The sequence below is a fragment of the Arvicanthis niloticus genome, chromosome 17, assembly GCF_011762505.2.
Source record: "Arvicanthis niloticus isolate mArvNil1 chromosome 17, mArvNil1.pat.X, whole genome shotgun sequence".
NCBI lineage: Eukaryota > Metazoa > Chordata > Mammalia > Rodentia > Muridae > Arvicanthis > Arvicanthis niloticus.
Genome location: NC_047674.1, coordinates 9,879,891 through 9,895,553, shown reverse-complemented (window position 1 = coordinate 9,895,553; position 15,663 = coordinate 9,879,891). Strand labels below are relative to the sequence as shown.

Here is a 15,663-nt window from a genome sequence, read left to right as displayed (position 1 = left end):
ATTTGTAGCCACCATGCATGCTGCTTGGTAAAAAAAATGTGAATATAAATTATAGCTGTCCAAATAAATGTGATAAATTATCTTTCCATGTACAATGAGAGATTTAAATGATCCAAGATTTCTGTGATTGAATTATGGAATGGAGGGCTGATTTAGTACAGTTTTAAAATCCTGAAAAGAAGCCTGTGCTCATGAGACGTCCCTGGGAGGATCCATTCAGGTGTGTAACTAACATCAGGGAAATACACTGGATCTAGTAGCTTTTGAGGAAATGAAATTGACAAAAATCTTAGGATATGGCCTACAAGAGTCCAAGATTACTTAATTCCACAGCTACCAATCATAATGCTGCAAGAAGCAATCTAAAAGATCTGTAGCAGAGGCTGGAAAGCGGACTTTATTTACCAATGTGCTCTTAAGTCAAACTTCCAGCTTCACAGGGATAAAAGTCAATGCCTAATAGTAATATGTAAGATAAAAGAGACCTATTTTCCTTTTGTGCTAATATGGTGTATGCTATACAACACTAAGTTTCATTACTAAGAACCACACATTACAAGGATCTAGTTGTTCTCCACAAATGGTAACATCTACTATCAAAGTGGCACCATAGTCTTCCATACTCATTAATTAACTTCTGTTTAATTACCTGGGGGGAAATGAGAAGAGCTTGACACCTATATTTTAACACAACTTTTTGTTTGCTGTGAAGATGACAAGGTTGTCTTGCAGATAAAGACTGCACGGATGTGGTTAAATCATCAAAGAGGGTGATGTTACCCTTTCTCTTTGAACAAAACTGAAATAGACTGTCATAGATGCACTTAAAGATTGTGCTCAGAAGCAGTAGCATGTTTGGCAGCTTGAGATGAATAGATCGGAGCTGCAGGTATTAAAGAAGTTTCTGTAGCTTAGAAATCCAAAAGCGAAACTCCCTTTCACGTCACCAAAACGCTACACTTGCTGGCATGGGAACTGACAAAGAGGGACTTTCCTACAGAAATGTCTTTTCTAGGTAATAGAAACTTAGAAGCCAAATCATTTCAAAATGTGATGCACATGTAAGCAGAACACCAGTGCTTTACACACCCTTAGGGGAAAAGTTTGAACAGTGCTTCGAAAGTTAAAATGTTAAAATGAGTAGGCTTACTAATTTTGGGAGAAAATAGTAGCCAATGAGATAGACAGTTACTAAGCACATATGCCAATGTTATGAATCCTTCTAATTGTAGGAGTTAGGATTAGCAGTAATTTACTTTTACAAAGCATCAGTCAAAAAAATAACTATGTCCCTTGACAGGCAGGAAGATCAATGGAATAGAAGTAAAGATCCAGAAATGAACCCACACACCTATGGTCTCTTGATCATTGACAAAGTAGCTAAAAGCATCCAGTGGAAAAAGGACAGCATTTTCAACAAATGGTGCTGGTTCAACTGGAGGTCAGCATGTAGAAGAATGCAAATCAATCCATTCTTATCCCCTTATACAAAGCTCAAGTCCAAGAGGATAATGGATCTTTACATAAAACCAGATACACTGAAACTAATAGGAGAGAAGGTAGGGAAGACCCTCGAATACCTAAGCACAAGGGGAAAGTGCCTGAACAGAACACCAATGGCTTATGCTCTAAGTTCAAGAATTGACAAATGGGACCTCATAAAATTGCAAAGCTTCTGTAAGGCAAAGGACACTGTCAATAGGACAAAAACAGCAACCAACAGACTGGGAAAAGATCATTACCAATCCTACATCAAATAGAGGGCAATATATACAATATATACAATATATACAAAGAACTTAAGAAATTAGACTCCAGACAACCAAATAACCCTATTAGAAAATGGGGTACAGAGCTAAACAAGGAATTCTCAACTGAGGAAACTCGAATGGCCTAGAAGCACCTTAAGAAATGCTCAACATTTTTAGTCATCAGGGAAATGCAAATCAAAACAACCCTGAGATTCCACCTCACACCAGTCAGAATGGCTAAGATCAAAACTCATGTGATAGTAGATGCTGGCAAGGATGTGGAGAAAGAGGAGCACTCATCCATTGTTGGTGGGATTGCAAGCTGGTACAACCACTCTGGAAATCAGTCTGGCGGTTCCTCAGAAAAGTGAACATAGCATTACCTGAGGACCCAGCTATACCACTCCTGGGCGTATACCCAGAAGATGCTCTAACATATAACAAGGACATATGCTCCTCTATGTTCATAGCAGCCTTATTTATAATAGACAGAAGCTGGAAAGAACCCAGATGTTCTTCAACAGAGGGATGGATAAAAAAATGTGGTACATTTACACAATGGAGTATTACTCAGCTATTAAAAATAATGAATTTGAGAAATTCTTAGGTAAATGGATGGAACTAGAAAATATCATCCTGAGTGAGGTAACCCAATCACAAAAGAGCACACATGGTATTTACTCACTGATAAGTGGATATTAGCCCAAAAGCTTGAAATAACCAAGACTCAACTCACAGACCACATGAAGGTCATAAGAAAGAGCAAAGTTTGGGTGCCTTGGTCCTACTTAGAAGGAGTAACAAAATACTCAAGGGAGAAAATATGGAAACAAATTGTGGGACAGAAACACAAAGAGGAGCCATCTGGAGACTGTTCTACATGGGTATCCATCCCATGTGCAGTCACCAAAGATAGACACTGATGTGGATGTCAAGAAGTGCATGCTGACAAGAGCCTGGTATAGCTGTCTCCTTAGAGGTCTGCCAGAATCTGACATATACAGAGGTAGATGCTCACAGCTAACCATTGATCTGATCAAGGGGTTTCCAATGGAAGAGTTAGAGAGAAGTCTGAAAGAGGTGAAAGTGTATGTGACCCTATGAGGAGAGCAACAATACCAACCAACCAGAGCTCCCCCAGGGTCTAAACCACCAGCCTGGCAGCACATAGGGAGGGACCCTAATATGACTCCAGCTATATATGTAGGGGAGGATGGCCTTGTAGGGCATAGGTGGGAGAGGAGATCCTAGATCCCGTGAAGGCTGGACACTGAGGGGGGGGGGAATTTGAGGGTGGGGAGGTGGGAGTGGGGAGGTAGGTGGGGGCACATACTCATAGAAGCAGGAGGTGGGGATGAAATAGGGGATTCCTGGGTGTGGGGGAGAATAGGGTGAGGGCATAAAATCTGAAATGTAAATATAATATCCAATACAAAAAAAGTAAAAAAGAAAATCTAAATGTAACTGACTAATTAAAATTAAAAATAAAAAAGCTTTTAGATAAAATTTAAAACATTTTTATGTAGAATGTGCAACCTTAACCTGGAAATTTAAAAGAAAGAGACTTTGAAGTATTTTAAATGTTTTTTTTTAATGTTTTACTTCTTATGTTTTTTAAAAAAAACATTTAGTTCCCATTTTTAGGGCTGAAATTTATGCATGAAAGGTTATTGAAAGTAAGATTGTTGATAGAAATGGTGATGATAATTATTATGAATGGACAATGTTGTGACGTAGAAACACAAGCACTTTTGGAACCAGTGAGGAACGGTTAGATTCTTCTCCAGTTAGAAGGCTAAAATCATTTTATTTGCTTATATGTCCAATGTAACGTAACAGATTCTGTGAATTTCCTAAACATAGTTATCACTAAACGACAAAAGGATGGAGGGAGGAAAATGGTACATAAATATAATTATCTAAATGTCACAGGAAACAGGAAACACTCTTCTTAGAGTAAATTGAAAAACTTTTTAAGTTTCATCAGAAAGTCATGAATGGCTTCCTTTAGAACACAATATGAATTTAATTTTGTTTAACAGCAAAGTCAGCAACATTGCTTGAGAAATAAAGGAAAAGCCAGCTTAGCTTCTGAGATCGCAGATTCGAAGTTCAACAAAAGTGTATTTAGTATTCAAGCTGTAACTTTGATATGTGGACAAGCCACTAACTGATATTTAAAGTCAGGGATTGTGTCTGATATTAAAAATAAATAAATCATTAAAGGAGATTTAAGAGATTTCTTAGATCTTCAACTGTCATTTTGTCACTCTGATTTAGACCTTCACGCCCTCTTAGTCAAGCCAATACCACCTTTAGAGCAACTATTTTAAAATTAATAGTAACTGAAAAAAAATTGAAAATGTTTCGTTTTCAATGAGACTGAAAATATTAGTCACAAAATACATTTTTCTTTTTAAAGACAAAGTCAGTTTCAACCAAAGGTTTGTGGACTGTTAAACTGACAGGAAAGATTCTATACAGAAATTTCTCAACTGACTCTGCAACCAGAACTTCCCTTTCGATACCAACCATTGGTTGCAACAGCAGCTGCAGGGTCCTAGAGGCTTAATTTACTCCTCATTGTTTTCATTCGTAACATGTTAAATATAGCTACCGCACCCCCACATGCCACTCTTCCTACTCCGTATGTTTTGTACCAACAATCTGTGTTGTGGCAACTGAAATTTCACTGACAGTGCATTTGTCTCACCAGAAGGTTTGAGTAACACATTAAAAGTTGAAAGTTAAACTGGGTTATACATACAAACATATATCATCATGTAAGTAATTTCAATTTATTAGAGTAAATAGAGGAGAGGGAAGAGAGAATAAGTGTTTCTAAATTCGATGGTTAAAAATATCATATTGATTCACCATAACACAGCTCACTGAAAAGAAAAGGAAAGAAATTTCTGTGTGCTTTATTGTGCCTATGAAGTGAAAGACAATCCTTACCTGACTTTTCCTAAAGGAAGTCTTTTTATTACTTAGTAATTCAGGACTTGGGAAAAGGTTATGGGAAAGATGTTTTAGTCTGAAAAGGAAAAATCCTAAACAATCACAGCACAAGAAAATTAAATCATTACGAAATATGTGAAGAACGCTCTTTTGTTTTTTTTTTAACTTTACTATGTTATACTTGGCTATGAACTTGGTAAAATTGGATGATCAAAATTTATTTTTAGTTTTAAAGCAAAAACGTATCATGAACTTCATAAGGAAGCTCTATATTTAGTACTAAAACATGATCTTCCACAACTTGCTCTATTAAAAGACAGGCATTTTAAAAGAAAGCAGTGAATGGAAATGCTTGTTCGTGCTAAATAAACTTCTTCAGCTACAAGTACCGTTATTGTCATTTGCTGAACACAGTAGGTTGAAGATGGTGTAAGATTGTATGTGCCATTTTCCATGAAAGAAATCTATAAATGGAACAGCATGGTTTTTTTTACATGAAACACATATAACTGTGCACTTGTGTTTAATTAGACAGTCTTGTATATTTAAGAAATATTACACTAAGAATCAAAATATTTTACTAATTATTGGCTAGACTGTTTGGATGAAGAGAGCTGATTTCATGTTTCTACACTCTTATTTGGCATTGTATTTTTTTAGGGTTTTGTTAATGTATGAAAACTGAGAAAATAAAGAACCAAAATATGGAAAATAGGTTGAGACAGATGGTAGAAGCTGACAGCATTCACAGATTTAGTCACAAGTAATGAAACTTAAATGTGTCAACTCTTAACAACATAATAGTAACAAAACCTTCACAATACAAGCCATCGAGAACAAGGTAATAATTTTGATTGTGAATATGCCTGTGAAGTGCTTTGACTTCATAAACTTTGTGGATTTCAAAATACAATGAACTCAAACCACCTGAGACAATTCTCTACCCTACGGTCACTTACTAACTCACCACCTGATGTTTTTAGGAAAGCTACAGACCGATCAGCAGAAGAACAAAAGAGTGCAAGCAAAATACACAACTAAAAATAGAACTAAATGACCTACACAACGATTATACATGTTAATGCAAATTAACAAAACATTTATTAGAAATATCATTAAAACATTATAAACATAGTGGTAATTTAATAATAAACAAGACCTTAAAGCTGGATTCAACTATTTAAAACAAACAAAAAAATCAAAGTAGAATTTTGAAAAACTTGAACGTGATCCAGCCACCCTCTCACAGACATGCTTGCTAGCAACAGACTTGTAAAACCTGAGCTGAACAACAAGATAATTTCATATCCTCAATCTTTTATTATAGGTGTCAAACTGATTAATACTCAATAGTCACTGGTGCCAGAGGCAATTGTAATTTTTATGAACTGTTTGCACATCACACAATAATGAACTTACAAATTATTCTTTACTTTCAAATGACAACTTTGTATATATTATTCAATATTTGTTCACTGTTACATTGTTTACCTCTTTGACTGTTAAGAGGAACAATACAAACATAGCCTGTAGTAACATTTCATTCATATTAACAGCTCTTAGCTGAAAAAGCTCACCTTCAGAATTGCAATTGCAGCATTCACTAGTTTGTAAAGTTCCATCAGAGGAAGCACTATAGTCGGTTTATATTTAACACGTTTAGATTGGATAGCTTACTATAAAGCAAACTATAAATTTAATGTCCCATGAATACATATATTATTTGTATTTGAAAAGACATTAGGAATGCATAGAGTGATGTATTAATTAGGAAGGTGTAGCATTCAATTAATAAACTTTTTAAATTTTCACATACATGACACATTTTAAGCTTAGCTAGACCTGCTAATCAAACTATTGTAATTTTTTTTTGTATGCCATTACATCATCCATGCAGCCTCACCTTCAGTGACTCCTTTCTTGCCTGACCACTGTTTCTTTTAAATCATGATTGTAAATAACTTTTCTTTTCAACCAACCACATTTTTTTCTCTTTTATCAACTTCTGAGATTTAATGTTGTGCCTATCTATCACCTTGTTCCTAATAATTAATGCATGGCTAACTTATTTTAGGTTTAGATAAAGATCTAGATATGGGATCCAGAGAGAGAGATGATATAGGAATCATGTGAGCCCCAAAATAGCAAGCTGAGAAGTAAATGAGACCCTCATTTTTTAATCAGTCAGATACTGTTAACAAAATTTCTATCTTAATATCTCATCCATGAAGGGTTGGAATTTGGAAACACTAAAAAGCAATGGTTTTATATATAAGGGACATGGTCTCCCAAACTTCTCAAATTCTGAATTACCAAAATGCTCTAATTTAAGTGTACCAACAAAAGCAATGATGGAATGAAAGTATAAGAAAAATAAGATTGTTTCTCCCTATGTATTTGGGAATGTATAGCCCATTTTCTCAATAATTCTAGGGTTGAAATACAGTAGAGTGCTGCAGTGGATATAAGGAGTCCTTGGGTTTATTTCAATAATTCATTGTAGCTTAAAATGTCTGTCTGGCAAAGAGCAAGCCAGAACTGAAGTAAGCTTGTTTTCTGATGTTTTATTCTCTTTTTCTCTTGAGCTTATACCGGCATAACCATTTAATAAATCAAATCAATCTACATTTAAAACACAATAAGAGTCAAGAAACCTCTGCTCTATGTAGTTCAATGTCAGATCAAATTGAAGTCTCAATATGGAAAAGTAAGAAAATGATTCTTAAAATAAATGTTCATTCCATGCAATGGAATAAAATTATGTTAAAGGTTAGGACTTAGCTCAATATTTTGCTCTATATGTAATAGGATAGTATATTAAAAATTAAATCATCCTTGAAAAAAAAGTGACCATTCAATGACTTTGTTTTTATGGTTCCACATTCTTTCATGAGGAACATTAAAAATAGCTGATTCATTTTTTTTTCATTAAGCATTTACATTTAAGCCATAAATCAAGTGTTCAATACAAGTTTGCCAAACCCAACTTCTTTAAGGACATGATGTGATGGTTTTCGGCTTATTAAAGAAACTCACCTTATCTCCAGGACTAAAGAAGAATTGATTTTCCAGCCTTGTACGGAATGTTGGAAGATGGTAGAGCCAGCCTTCCGAATGATTTTATCAGAGCTGTTGACAAGTGATCTGCTCAAACACAATTCACCATCTCTGAAAAGACAGACAGGCCAACTGGGTGAAAATCAGAAGCATTTTGCTTAAGTGACAGCATACACAATTATGTATACATTAAGGAGTAAGCATGGAATATTATTTTCATAAGTTAGTAGAAAAGAGAAAGTAGAATGGAAGGGGCTTCAGAAGTCATGTGACTGACATTATCACAGCAAACCTCTAACCCCTCTTTTTTTTTAAAAAAAGAAAATAATCTTTCATATAAAACAGACCTCCTGATATTTAAGAAAATATAACTCTCATCAAAGCTACAATACAAAGTACCCCCACTGGCACTTAGACAATAAGAGACAGGATGTTTAGTCAGTTACTTCCTTTACAAGCTATGACTTTTGCTGCCAAGATTAATTTTGTTTCAGAGAAGACAGAAAAGAACTAGAAATATACTTTGATGAGGACTACAAAGAAAATCATGTGCATAGCATATCTGCATGCATGCTTGATTTAATGGTGCACTGGCATTGTGTTCTTGGGCACTACATCACTAAGGTCACTGTGCTGATAGCCTTGACAAACAGCAGCAATAACATTATTTAATATGCAGGGACTGTGGTGGTTATAGGGTTTTCTGTAAAACAAAGTAATTTTTCAAGCATGGTTGATGTGCCCATTTAAAAAGAATTGGTTTCTAACATTGTAAAGACTAGATGCCCTGGAAACAGAGAAAAAAAAAAAAAAAAACTCTTTCGGTTCATATATTCATTGCCTTTGTATTGCATTAAGAGCGACTGACTCTTACAGTCAGTCATCTCTAATATACCATTGGCTAGTAAACCATGTGACCTGGAAATGTTCGGGTTTTGGTCCGTGTGTGATAGAGAGAAACGTCTATCATGTCATTTATACTATGAGAACCTGTAGAGCCAAGCAGTTGACTATTGAATACATATTTGCCTTTGTGATTTCTGCTTTAAAAAGATTTGGATAATTACTAGAAGGCAATCAACTATGGCAGAGGAAGAAAAAGTTTAGTCTTTTCAATATGTGTACTATTTAATCATTTCCTTTCAATAGCATTGCTAAAAAGTAACATGATTGTTCAAAACCACCAAGTATGAATATGTGTGTATTACCCTGAATATTCTCTCTACTCATAGGAACATTGCCTTTTAACAGCTGTTAGATGATTCTAAAACTGGAAGCTTATTGTTTGGTACTTGCTTTGCATTATTTTCTTAATATGTAATTTTAATTTGAAGCAACTCCCGGTGCTACTTATGAAATCATATGAAACCACTCCCTGTGAAATTTGAAACTCTATAAAAATTAATATTTTACACAGTTCTACTGATGGAGATTACACATTTGCATGTCTGTGCCAGGCTAATAGTAGTCATTTTACAGAGGTCATTTAGGGTGTTAGGAAACAGAATACATTTTACTATGCAGTGATAGAGTTATCAATTTTTATATTATACTTCTAATGATAATAATTGCATATGAGTAAGATTGTGGATGAGCACAGAAGTTAACCTTCACACTTTAATGTATTCCTTTAAGCAGGCAAAAATTATCATTCTTTTTATGAGAAGAGGCAAAGATCTTTCCAATCATCACTTCTTTAATGACTGGCAATATCATTTTTTTCTGCCATAGATTGCTAAGGTTAGAATAATAATTCTGAGACCTAATATATTTTTATGGAAGTAAAATTATTCATGCAATTGAATTTTTAAACTTTATATAGTATTGTGGCACTCACAATTATGTGTAGAATTTCAACCTACAATGGTTTTTATGATGATATACTTAGTCTTATGGAACCTTAACAGTACAAGTGCATATTCTGAGAACAGTGAACTTCTCTGTCTGAGCAGCTCTTTTAGATTGGTCATTGGCCATAGGTCAGGCTTTTATCATTGGAAAGAACCTTGAATGGAAATGAACATGAGTAGTCAAACTTCTCTTTTACACTACGAGGAATCATCTGTCCCTATAAAGCATACTTTTTTGTTGTTGTTGTTTCTGCAAATTTAAACAGCCCCCAAAGGATATTTTTGCACATGATCTTGGTTTGACTCTGTCTGAAAGAAGAATCCCTTCCCATGAATTCAAGGCATGAAGAATGTTGCCACCCGCTGCTTGATTCTCATTCTAGTTTGGACATGACCTCCAAACAGCTGCACTGAAAACATTTTTTTACATAGAAATAGCTACAAAACATTCAACATGCAATTTTAAAAGGAAAGAAACAAAAGACATCAAAGAAATCAGTCAGCGCTAAAGAATGCGATTTTGCAGTGTTCCTGATTGTATGATGTTATGAAAATTCAACAGAGATGGGCATACATAAGATCCCACACTTAGGAATATCCATACTTAAGTCCATTAATATCTAAAAAATCTTCTGTTATTGTTTTCTCTTTGATATGAGTTTCTAGCCTTTGCAACAATTTATTTTGTCAACTCTAAGATACACAGCAAAGGTGATTAAATACACTTTTGGATGGTAGGTTTCAGCATCTTAGTATTTTAGGATACTGATTACTTAGCTTCAGAATGATTGTGAGTAGATTAACCTTCTTCATTAATTTAAACTTTAGAAAACCATACGAACAAAAGACTTGAATCAAACTAAGTCTGAATTCAAGCAGGGGGTAAGTCTATATTTTATTCCCAAAGTATCAAGCAAATAAAGATGAGATATAGTGTAGTGTAATTATAAAATTAATCTGGGAAGTAAAGGGTAAACCATGAGATACCGTTTTACAAAGACATCTTTTACTTTGAAACAATTTAAGAGTAAGGTGTGCTATGCAGTTATAATCTAAGCACTGTCATTTAGCTTTATGATCAACCTTATACATGGCAGAATTCAAAACTGTTAATTGTTTAGTAGTGTAATGTAATCAGCCTTGAGGGGAAAGAGCATGGATAAGTATACTGAAGTCTTATTTTAGTTCTGCCAAGCAAGTTTCAGGGAAGCTAATCAAAAGTGACACCTATACATTATTTGACTTTGCCAACTTTCAAATTCTTTCCTCACTACATAGGTTTGCTTATGTAGTACATGTGGGAAACTTAAAACCCATTTCCAGTATATTTTGGCGAACACACCAAAAGTGCAAAAGTAGGACAAAAGTAAAGCATGTGGGGAAAAAAAAATGACCTAATTAATACTTCCAGTGGTAGTACGAGGTAAATTTGTTAACAAATTCCTTCTATAAATAAAGTTTATCCGGAAGGAAATGGCGGCTTCAGGTGGTCAGTGATTATCACTCAAATTGTTGGGAGTAATTTCCTACTCAAGCTGAACACACTGCTGATGCTCCTCTAGAAAGAGAAGACAGAAACCTTTCTCAGCTACTGTTTTCCTTTCTGCATACAATGACTGCTTGATGCTGAAAACTGAGTGATGCTTCCTTGGGGACTCTTCAGTGGGGACTCTGCTAAAGAAGAAATGGCTGGATAGAGAAACCTCCTACCTAGTGAGAAATATTCATGGTGGTTGGGATGTTGTCTCTGAACCCAGAGGAATGTAAGATTAAAGGACTCTGTTGGAGCTACTGCCAGCTGGTGCATGCAGTGCCCCCCAAAGGCTGTAGCCCGCCTTTGTGATTTCACTTTTAAATGAAGCTTTGATCCAGCCTCCAGGGCCCCTTTACTCTTTAAGTCATTTCAAAACTGGCCTCTCCATAAGCTTGAACAGAGAGGAGATGGTGGGTTAGCTGATGAGTCAAAGGCTCCACCAGAGGCACTGTTGGGGAGTTGAAAGAAAATCATGTGCTCAAGTCACAAGCTTTCCCCCTGAACGTTTCATTCCAGCAAAAGGGGGATGAAAGTCCAGAGACACCAACTACCCCGCACCGGATCCTGGCCACACTGGCCCCACCCTGTGCCCGACTCTGGAGGCCCATAGCAGTCAGGATTTCTTCAGCACGTGTGTGAGGACTGTCTCCACAACCCAGTCCCTGACTTGTTGGAAAAAACTGCAGTTGTGGGCTTTAATTAAGGAGGAGGAGCTTTGAACGTGAATTTTTGTTTGTTTGACTGTCACAAATGAAGGCGGGCTGACTTTTTTTCAGAAATCACACACACACACACACACACACACACACACACACACACACACACACATCTTCTCATTATCCTGCTCTGACTACTAGTTCTCTTAGAAGATAGGGTAGACACAGGCACTGGGCACACCTCTCTTCCTGTTTTGATAACTCAAACGCCTGCCTCAAGCTTTCTCATAGAAACTAGGAAGAAAGAACCAGCTTAGCTTGCAAAGGATGCGGAGCCACAGCTCAGTAGAGCTACCCAGCCACTGTGTGGCTGTGGGGCGGCAGCTCCTCTGCTGCCAGGGCTGTGCCCACCCGCCATAGGTTTCCAGAAAAAAAGGCCACAGAAGAAATGTCACTATGAAACGTGGAGTGTCCTGGATCTGTTATTTTCCTTTGGGGAACCCGGGGTACATGCCTCCTTCCTGGAGGCAATTTATCTGAGCAAGGAAATGATTCCTTTCCAGCATTTGGACACAGTGCTTATTGCCACGCCCACTCCTGCTCGCTAGGGTCCCAAACCACTGGAGTCCTGCTTTGTCTAGGCGCCGGCTCATCGGAACCCAATCAGTTCAGAAGGGAACAAAGAGCCTCGACTCACAAAGAGGGGAGCCCCAGCCTCCTCCTCTTTCAGGAATTCCCACGCGCGGGTTCACCACCTTCAAGACCCCTTTGTCTGCCTGGCAAAAACAGGTCGGCTGGGGATGTCCACACCCCTCCCAATTTATCTTTTCCACCATTGACATGGATTTTTCAAACCATCCACTTCTATGTAAACGACTTCACATGATTGATTTATTTATTTATTTATTTATTTATTTATTTATTTATTTATTTATCTCTGATACAGACCTTGAATAGGTTTGCTGAAGCATAAGGACCATTCAGCCTACTCCTTATTAGCTTTCCTTTCTTCTACAGTCCCCTTTGAGCCTAGTACTATTAGGCTAGCTTTATGCAGAATAGCAAGTCCTTCCGGGAGGATACACCTGCATCTTACTCACTTAATTGTGACTGATTACTCAGAGAGGAGCAGGGATATTAAGAAAAGAGCTGCGTAAAGTTTCATAGTGTGCGTTTGAGAAGCTCTGTGCCCCGCCCCCACACATAACCGCGCACACAAAAATGGCAAAGCATCCTTCTTCGTTTTTTAAAAATGTCAGAAACAATTTCAAAACAGAAGGAAATCTCAGCCAGTGCAGTTTCCGACTGCGGAAACCTCCGGACTTGGAAGGATTTCCGAAACAGGACTTTTAACAGAGTTGTACACGCAGGACCATATCCTCAGAAAAAGCGCTTCCAAGCCTTGTCAGAGACAAGAAGTTACAAGGCGCTTTGCTCTGGATAGACTTCAAAGGCAGAGAAGCCAGGGGAGAGAGGAAGGAAGTGAGATATTTACAGAAGTTAATGGGGCGGAGATTTTGAACACATCTTGACAAACTCAAGAAAGAGCAGACATAGTCTGTAAAGGGGCAGTTCCCAGTTCCCTTCTAAAACTGTAATTATGAAACCCAGGAGTTTTATCAATAAAGAATAAGGAATTTTCCTTATTGACACCGAAATGTCTAACTTGAAAGAAAGAAAGAAAGAAAGAAAGAAAGAAAAGACATCTCTCAGGCGTCCCCTCCCCCAACAACAAACAAACAAACAGAAAAGAGTACAGAAGACCTATTTCACTTCCGTGAAGATAAACTTTAGAGAACGCTGCTTTTTATAGTGTTTTCATAGACTGGCAGGACACAGAAGGAAGGAAAGGGAAGGCTTGAGGAGTAAAGACATTTCTGAATTCTGCTGGAGCGTTAAAATGACAAGGACACACGTTCTTTGTTGACACTTCTGCAATGACTTCTTTGGTGAGCAGCACCCTGTGCCTATATATCTGTCACCACCACCACCACCACTACCACCACCACCACCACCACCACCACCACCACCACCACCAGCACCATTGCGCAGGACAAGTTAAACTCATCCATGAACCAACACAGGAAACGTTCACACACACACCTCCAAAGAGCCTTTGTTATTTAATTCATGACACTCTGTACAAGCACGCCCAAACCAACACACACAGCACCCCAAAACGTCACTCTCCCGACTCTAAGCACACTTCACTAAGGCTTGATCTGGTGTCATATCCTTGAACATGCATTTACCCAATGAGTTGCGTCTCTTGGTGCTCCTCAGTTCTGGCTATTTCTTTTGTCTTATAAAAGATCAGGAGTAGACTTATAGTGCAGATGGTCCACCGTTTTCTAATGGAGCGCATCTTGGGTGCCCGGGAAAGTCCTGGTTGTCCCAGCTCAGGCACCTTCTCCTGGTATAAAGGCTCCGTTTTGGAGAAATAATCAAGGGGGAGAAATCTGAAAATTGCGATCGGAGCGTGGAGCCGAGATCCCAGAATCAGGTCGCCAGGATGTTCAGCCGTGGAGCTCTCCGGCTTCTCCAGCGCTGCCCAGCGCCCTGCCGCGCAGTTTGCGCTAGCCTGGCCGGGGTCGCTCTGCGCCGCCTCCCTGGGGCTCAGGTTTCTTTTCAAATGTGACACCTTGAGCATTGGAGGTGGCGGTTGCTTCTGCAGCTGGGCTCGGGGGCGTCACTGGCCCTTTCCTCGCCGTAGCAGGGAAATGATAAGCAAGGCCAGCCAATCACAGTGCTGAGGGGGCGGAGGCTGCTGTTGCCTTGCGTTGCTGGCGGCTGCTAGGAGAGTAACGTCGTGAGCTAGGTCTGCACTACGCCAGGGGAGGAAGCTCACAGTCGCACGCGGACGCGTTCTCACGCACATACCCCCAAACCACAGACACACACAGAATTACACCGTCTCCTAGGACGCCCAAACGTCAAGGCTCCAGATCCGGCAGCTTCGACACCAGCTGACTACACCGCTGTAAAGAGTGCATCTCATCTGAGAAAGATGAGAGAGACTCATCCCACCAGAGGAATGCAAAGGCTAGGGCTAGGGGTGGCTCGAGAAAGCAGCCTAACATTCAAAGCGTGTTTGCTAAACATACATAAACGCACGAGCGAATAAACCCGACCGAGGCACAGTGAAATCCAACAGGGAAGTGTAAGGGGAACGTTTGCTATTCAGTGCACAACTCTGTCTGGAAAATACGATTATTCATAGGAGCCAATGAGCTGATCTCGCCCGCAGAGTGGACGGGTGATGAAGATCCCAGCTTGAAGCTTGCGGTAAGCAACTGAAGTCAGAGGTGTCTTTACGAACATTATGGATACGTACGTGGCCCACGCGTTGTCATTTGGAAACTCCTCACGAAGTGAAGGCAAGTCCAATGCCATTTAAACTTCACTGTTGAGAACCAGAATTCTGAGAAAAGGCAGCGTCCTCCAGCACACCCACAAAACACATTCACAGTTCTAGGGAAGAAGGGTAAAAAGCTGGAAAGGCAGGCTCCTCTTGAAAATCTAACTGAAAGTGTACTGGGCTCTGATTTTCACCCCTTCTCCCGCCTACCATTTTCCTTACTTCTATTGTGTTGTGCAGCTGGCGCGCTTTCTGAGTATTTTAGCTCAGCACCTCTCCATTCCTAGTTTCCGGGCGGGCGTATCCAAGAAAGCTGACTGCTCAGGCTTATCACACCTAACATCTCAGCAGGAGACAGAGCCTGGAAGCCAGACTCCTTCCTATCTGTGTGCCTTGGCCCCAGGATCCCAGGAGGCTCTGAAATCTGACTTCCTGCTCCTTTAGACTGAACATTGCCTTTGGTAGTCCTCACACTTACCTTGTAAGTTTGCAATTT

The 15,663-nt window shown here is 38.7% G+C and overlaps 1 protein-coding gene across 1 annotated transcript in view; it reads right to left on the bottom strand.

Annotated features, from left to right (window-relative positions):
- Window positions 1–14,518, bottom strand: part of St8sia4 (ST8 alpha-N-acetyl-neuraminide alpha-2,8-sialyltransferase 4) — an 86,454-nt gene extending 71,936 nt beyond the window's left edge. Inside the window, exons 1-2 of the mRNA XM_034521682.2 lie at window positions 14,062–14,518; window positions 7,749–7,880 (exon numbers count right to left, since the gene is read on the bottom strand). Of these exons, the coding sequence (XP_034377573.1) occupies window positions 7,749–7,880; window positions 14,062–14,459 (530 nt within the window). The 5' untranslated portion in view covers window positions 14,460–14,518. The remainder of the gene's footprint in view (window positions 1–7,748; window positions 7,881–14,061) is intronic.
- Window positions 14,519–15,663: the final 1,145 nt, after the last annotated feature.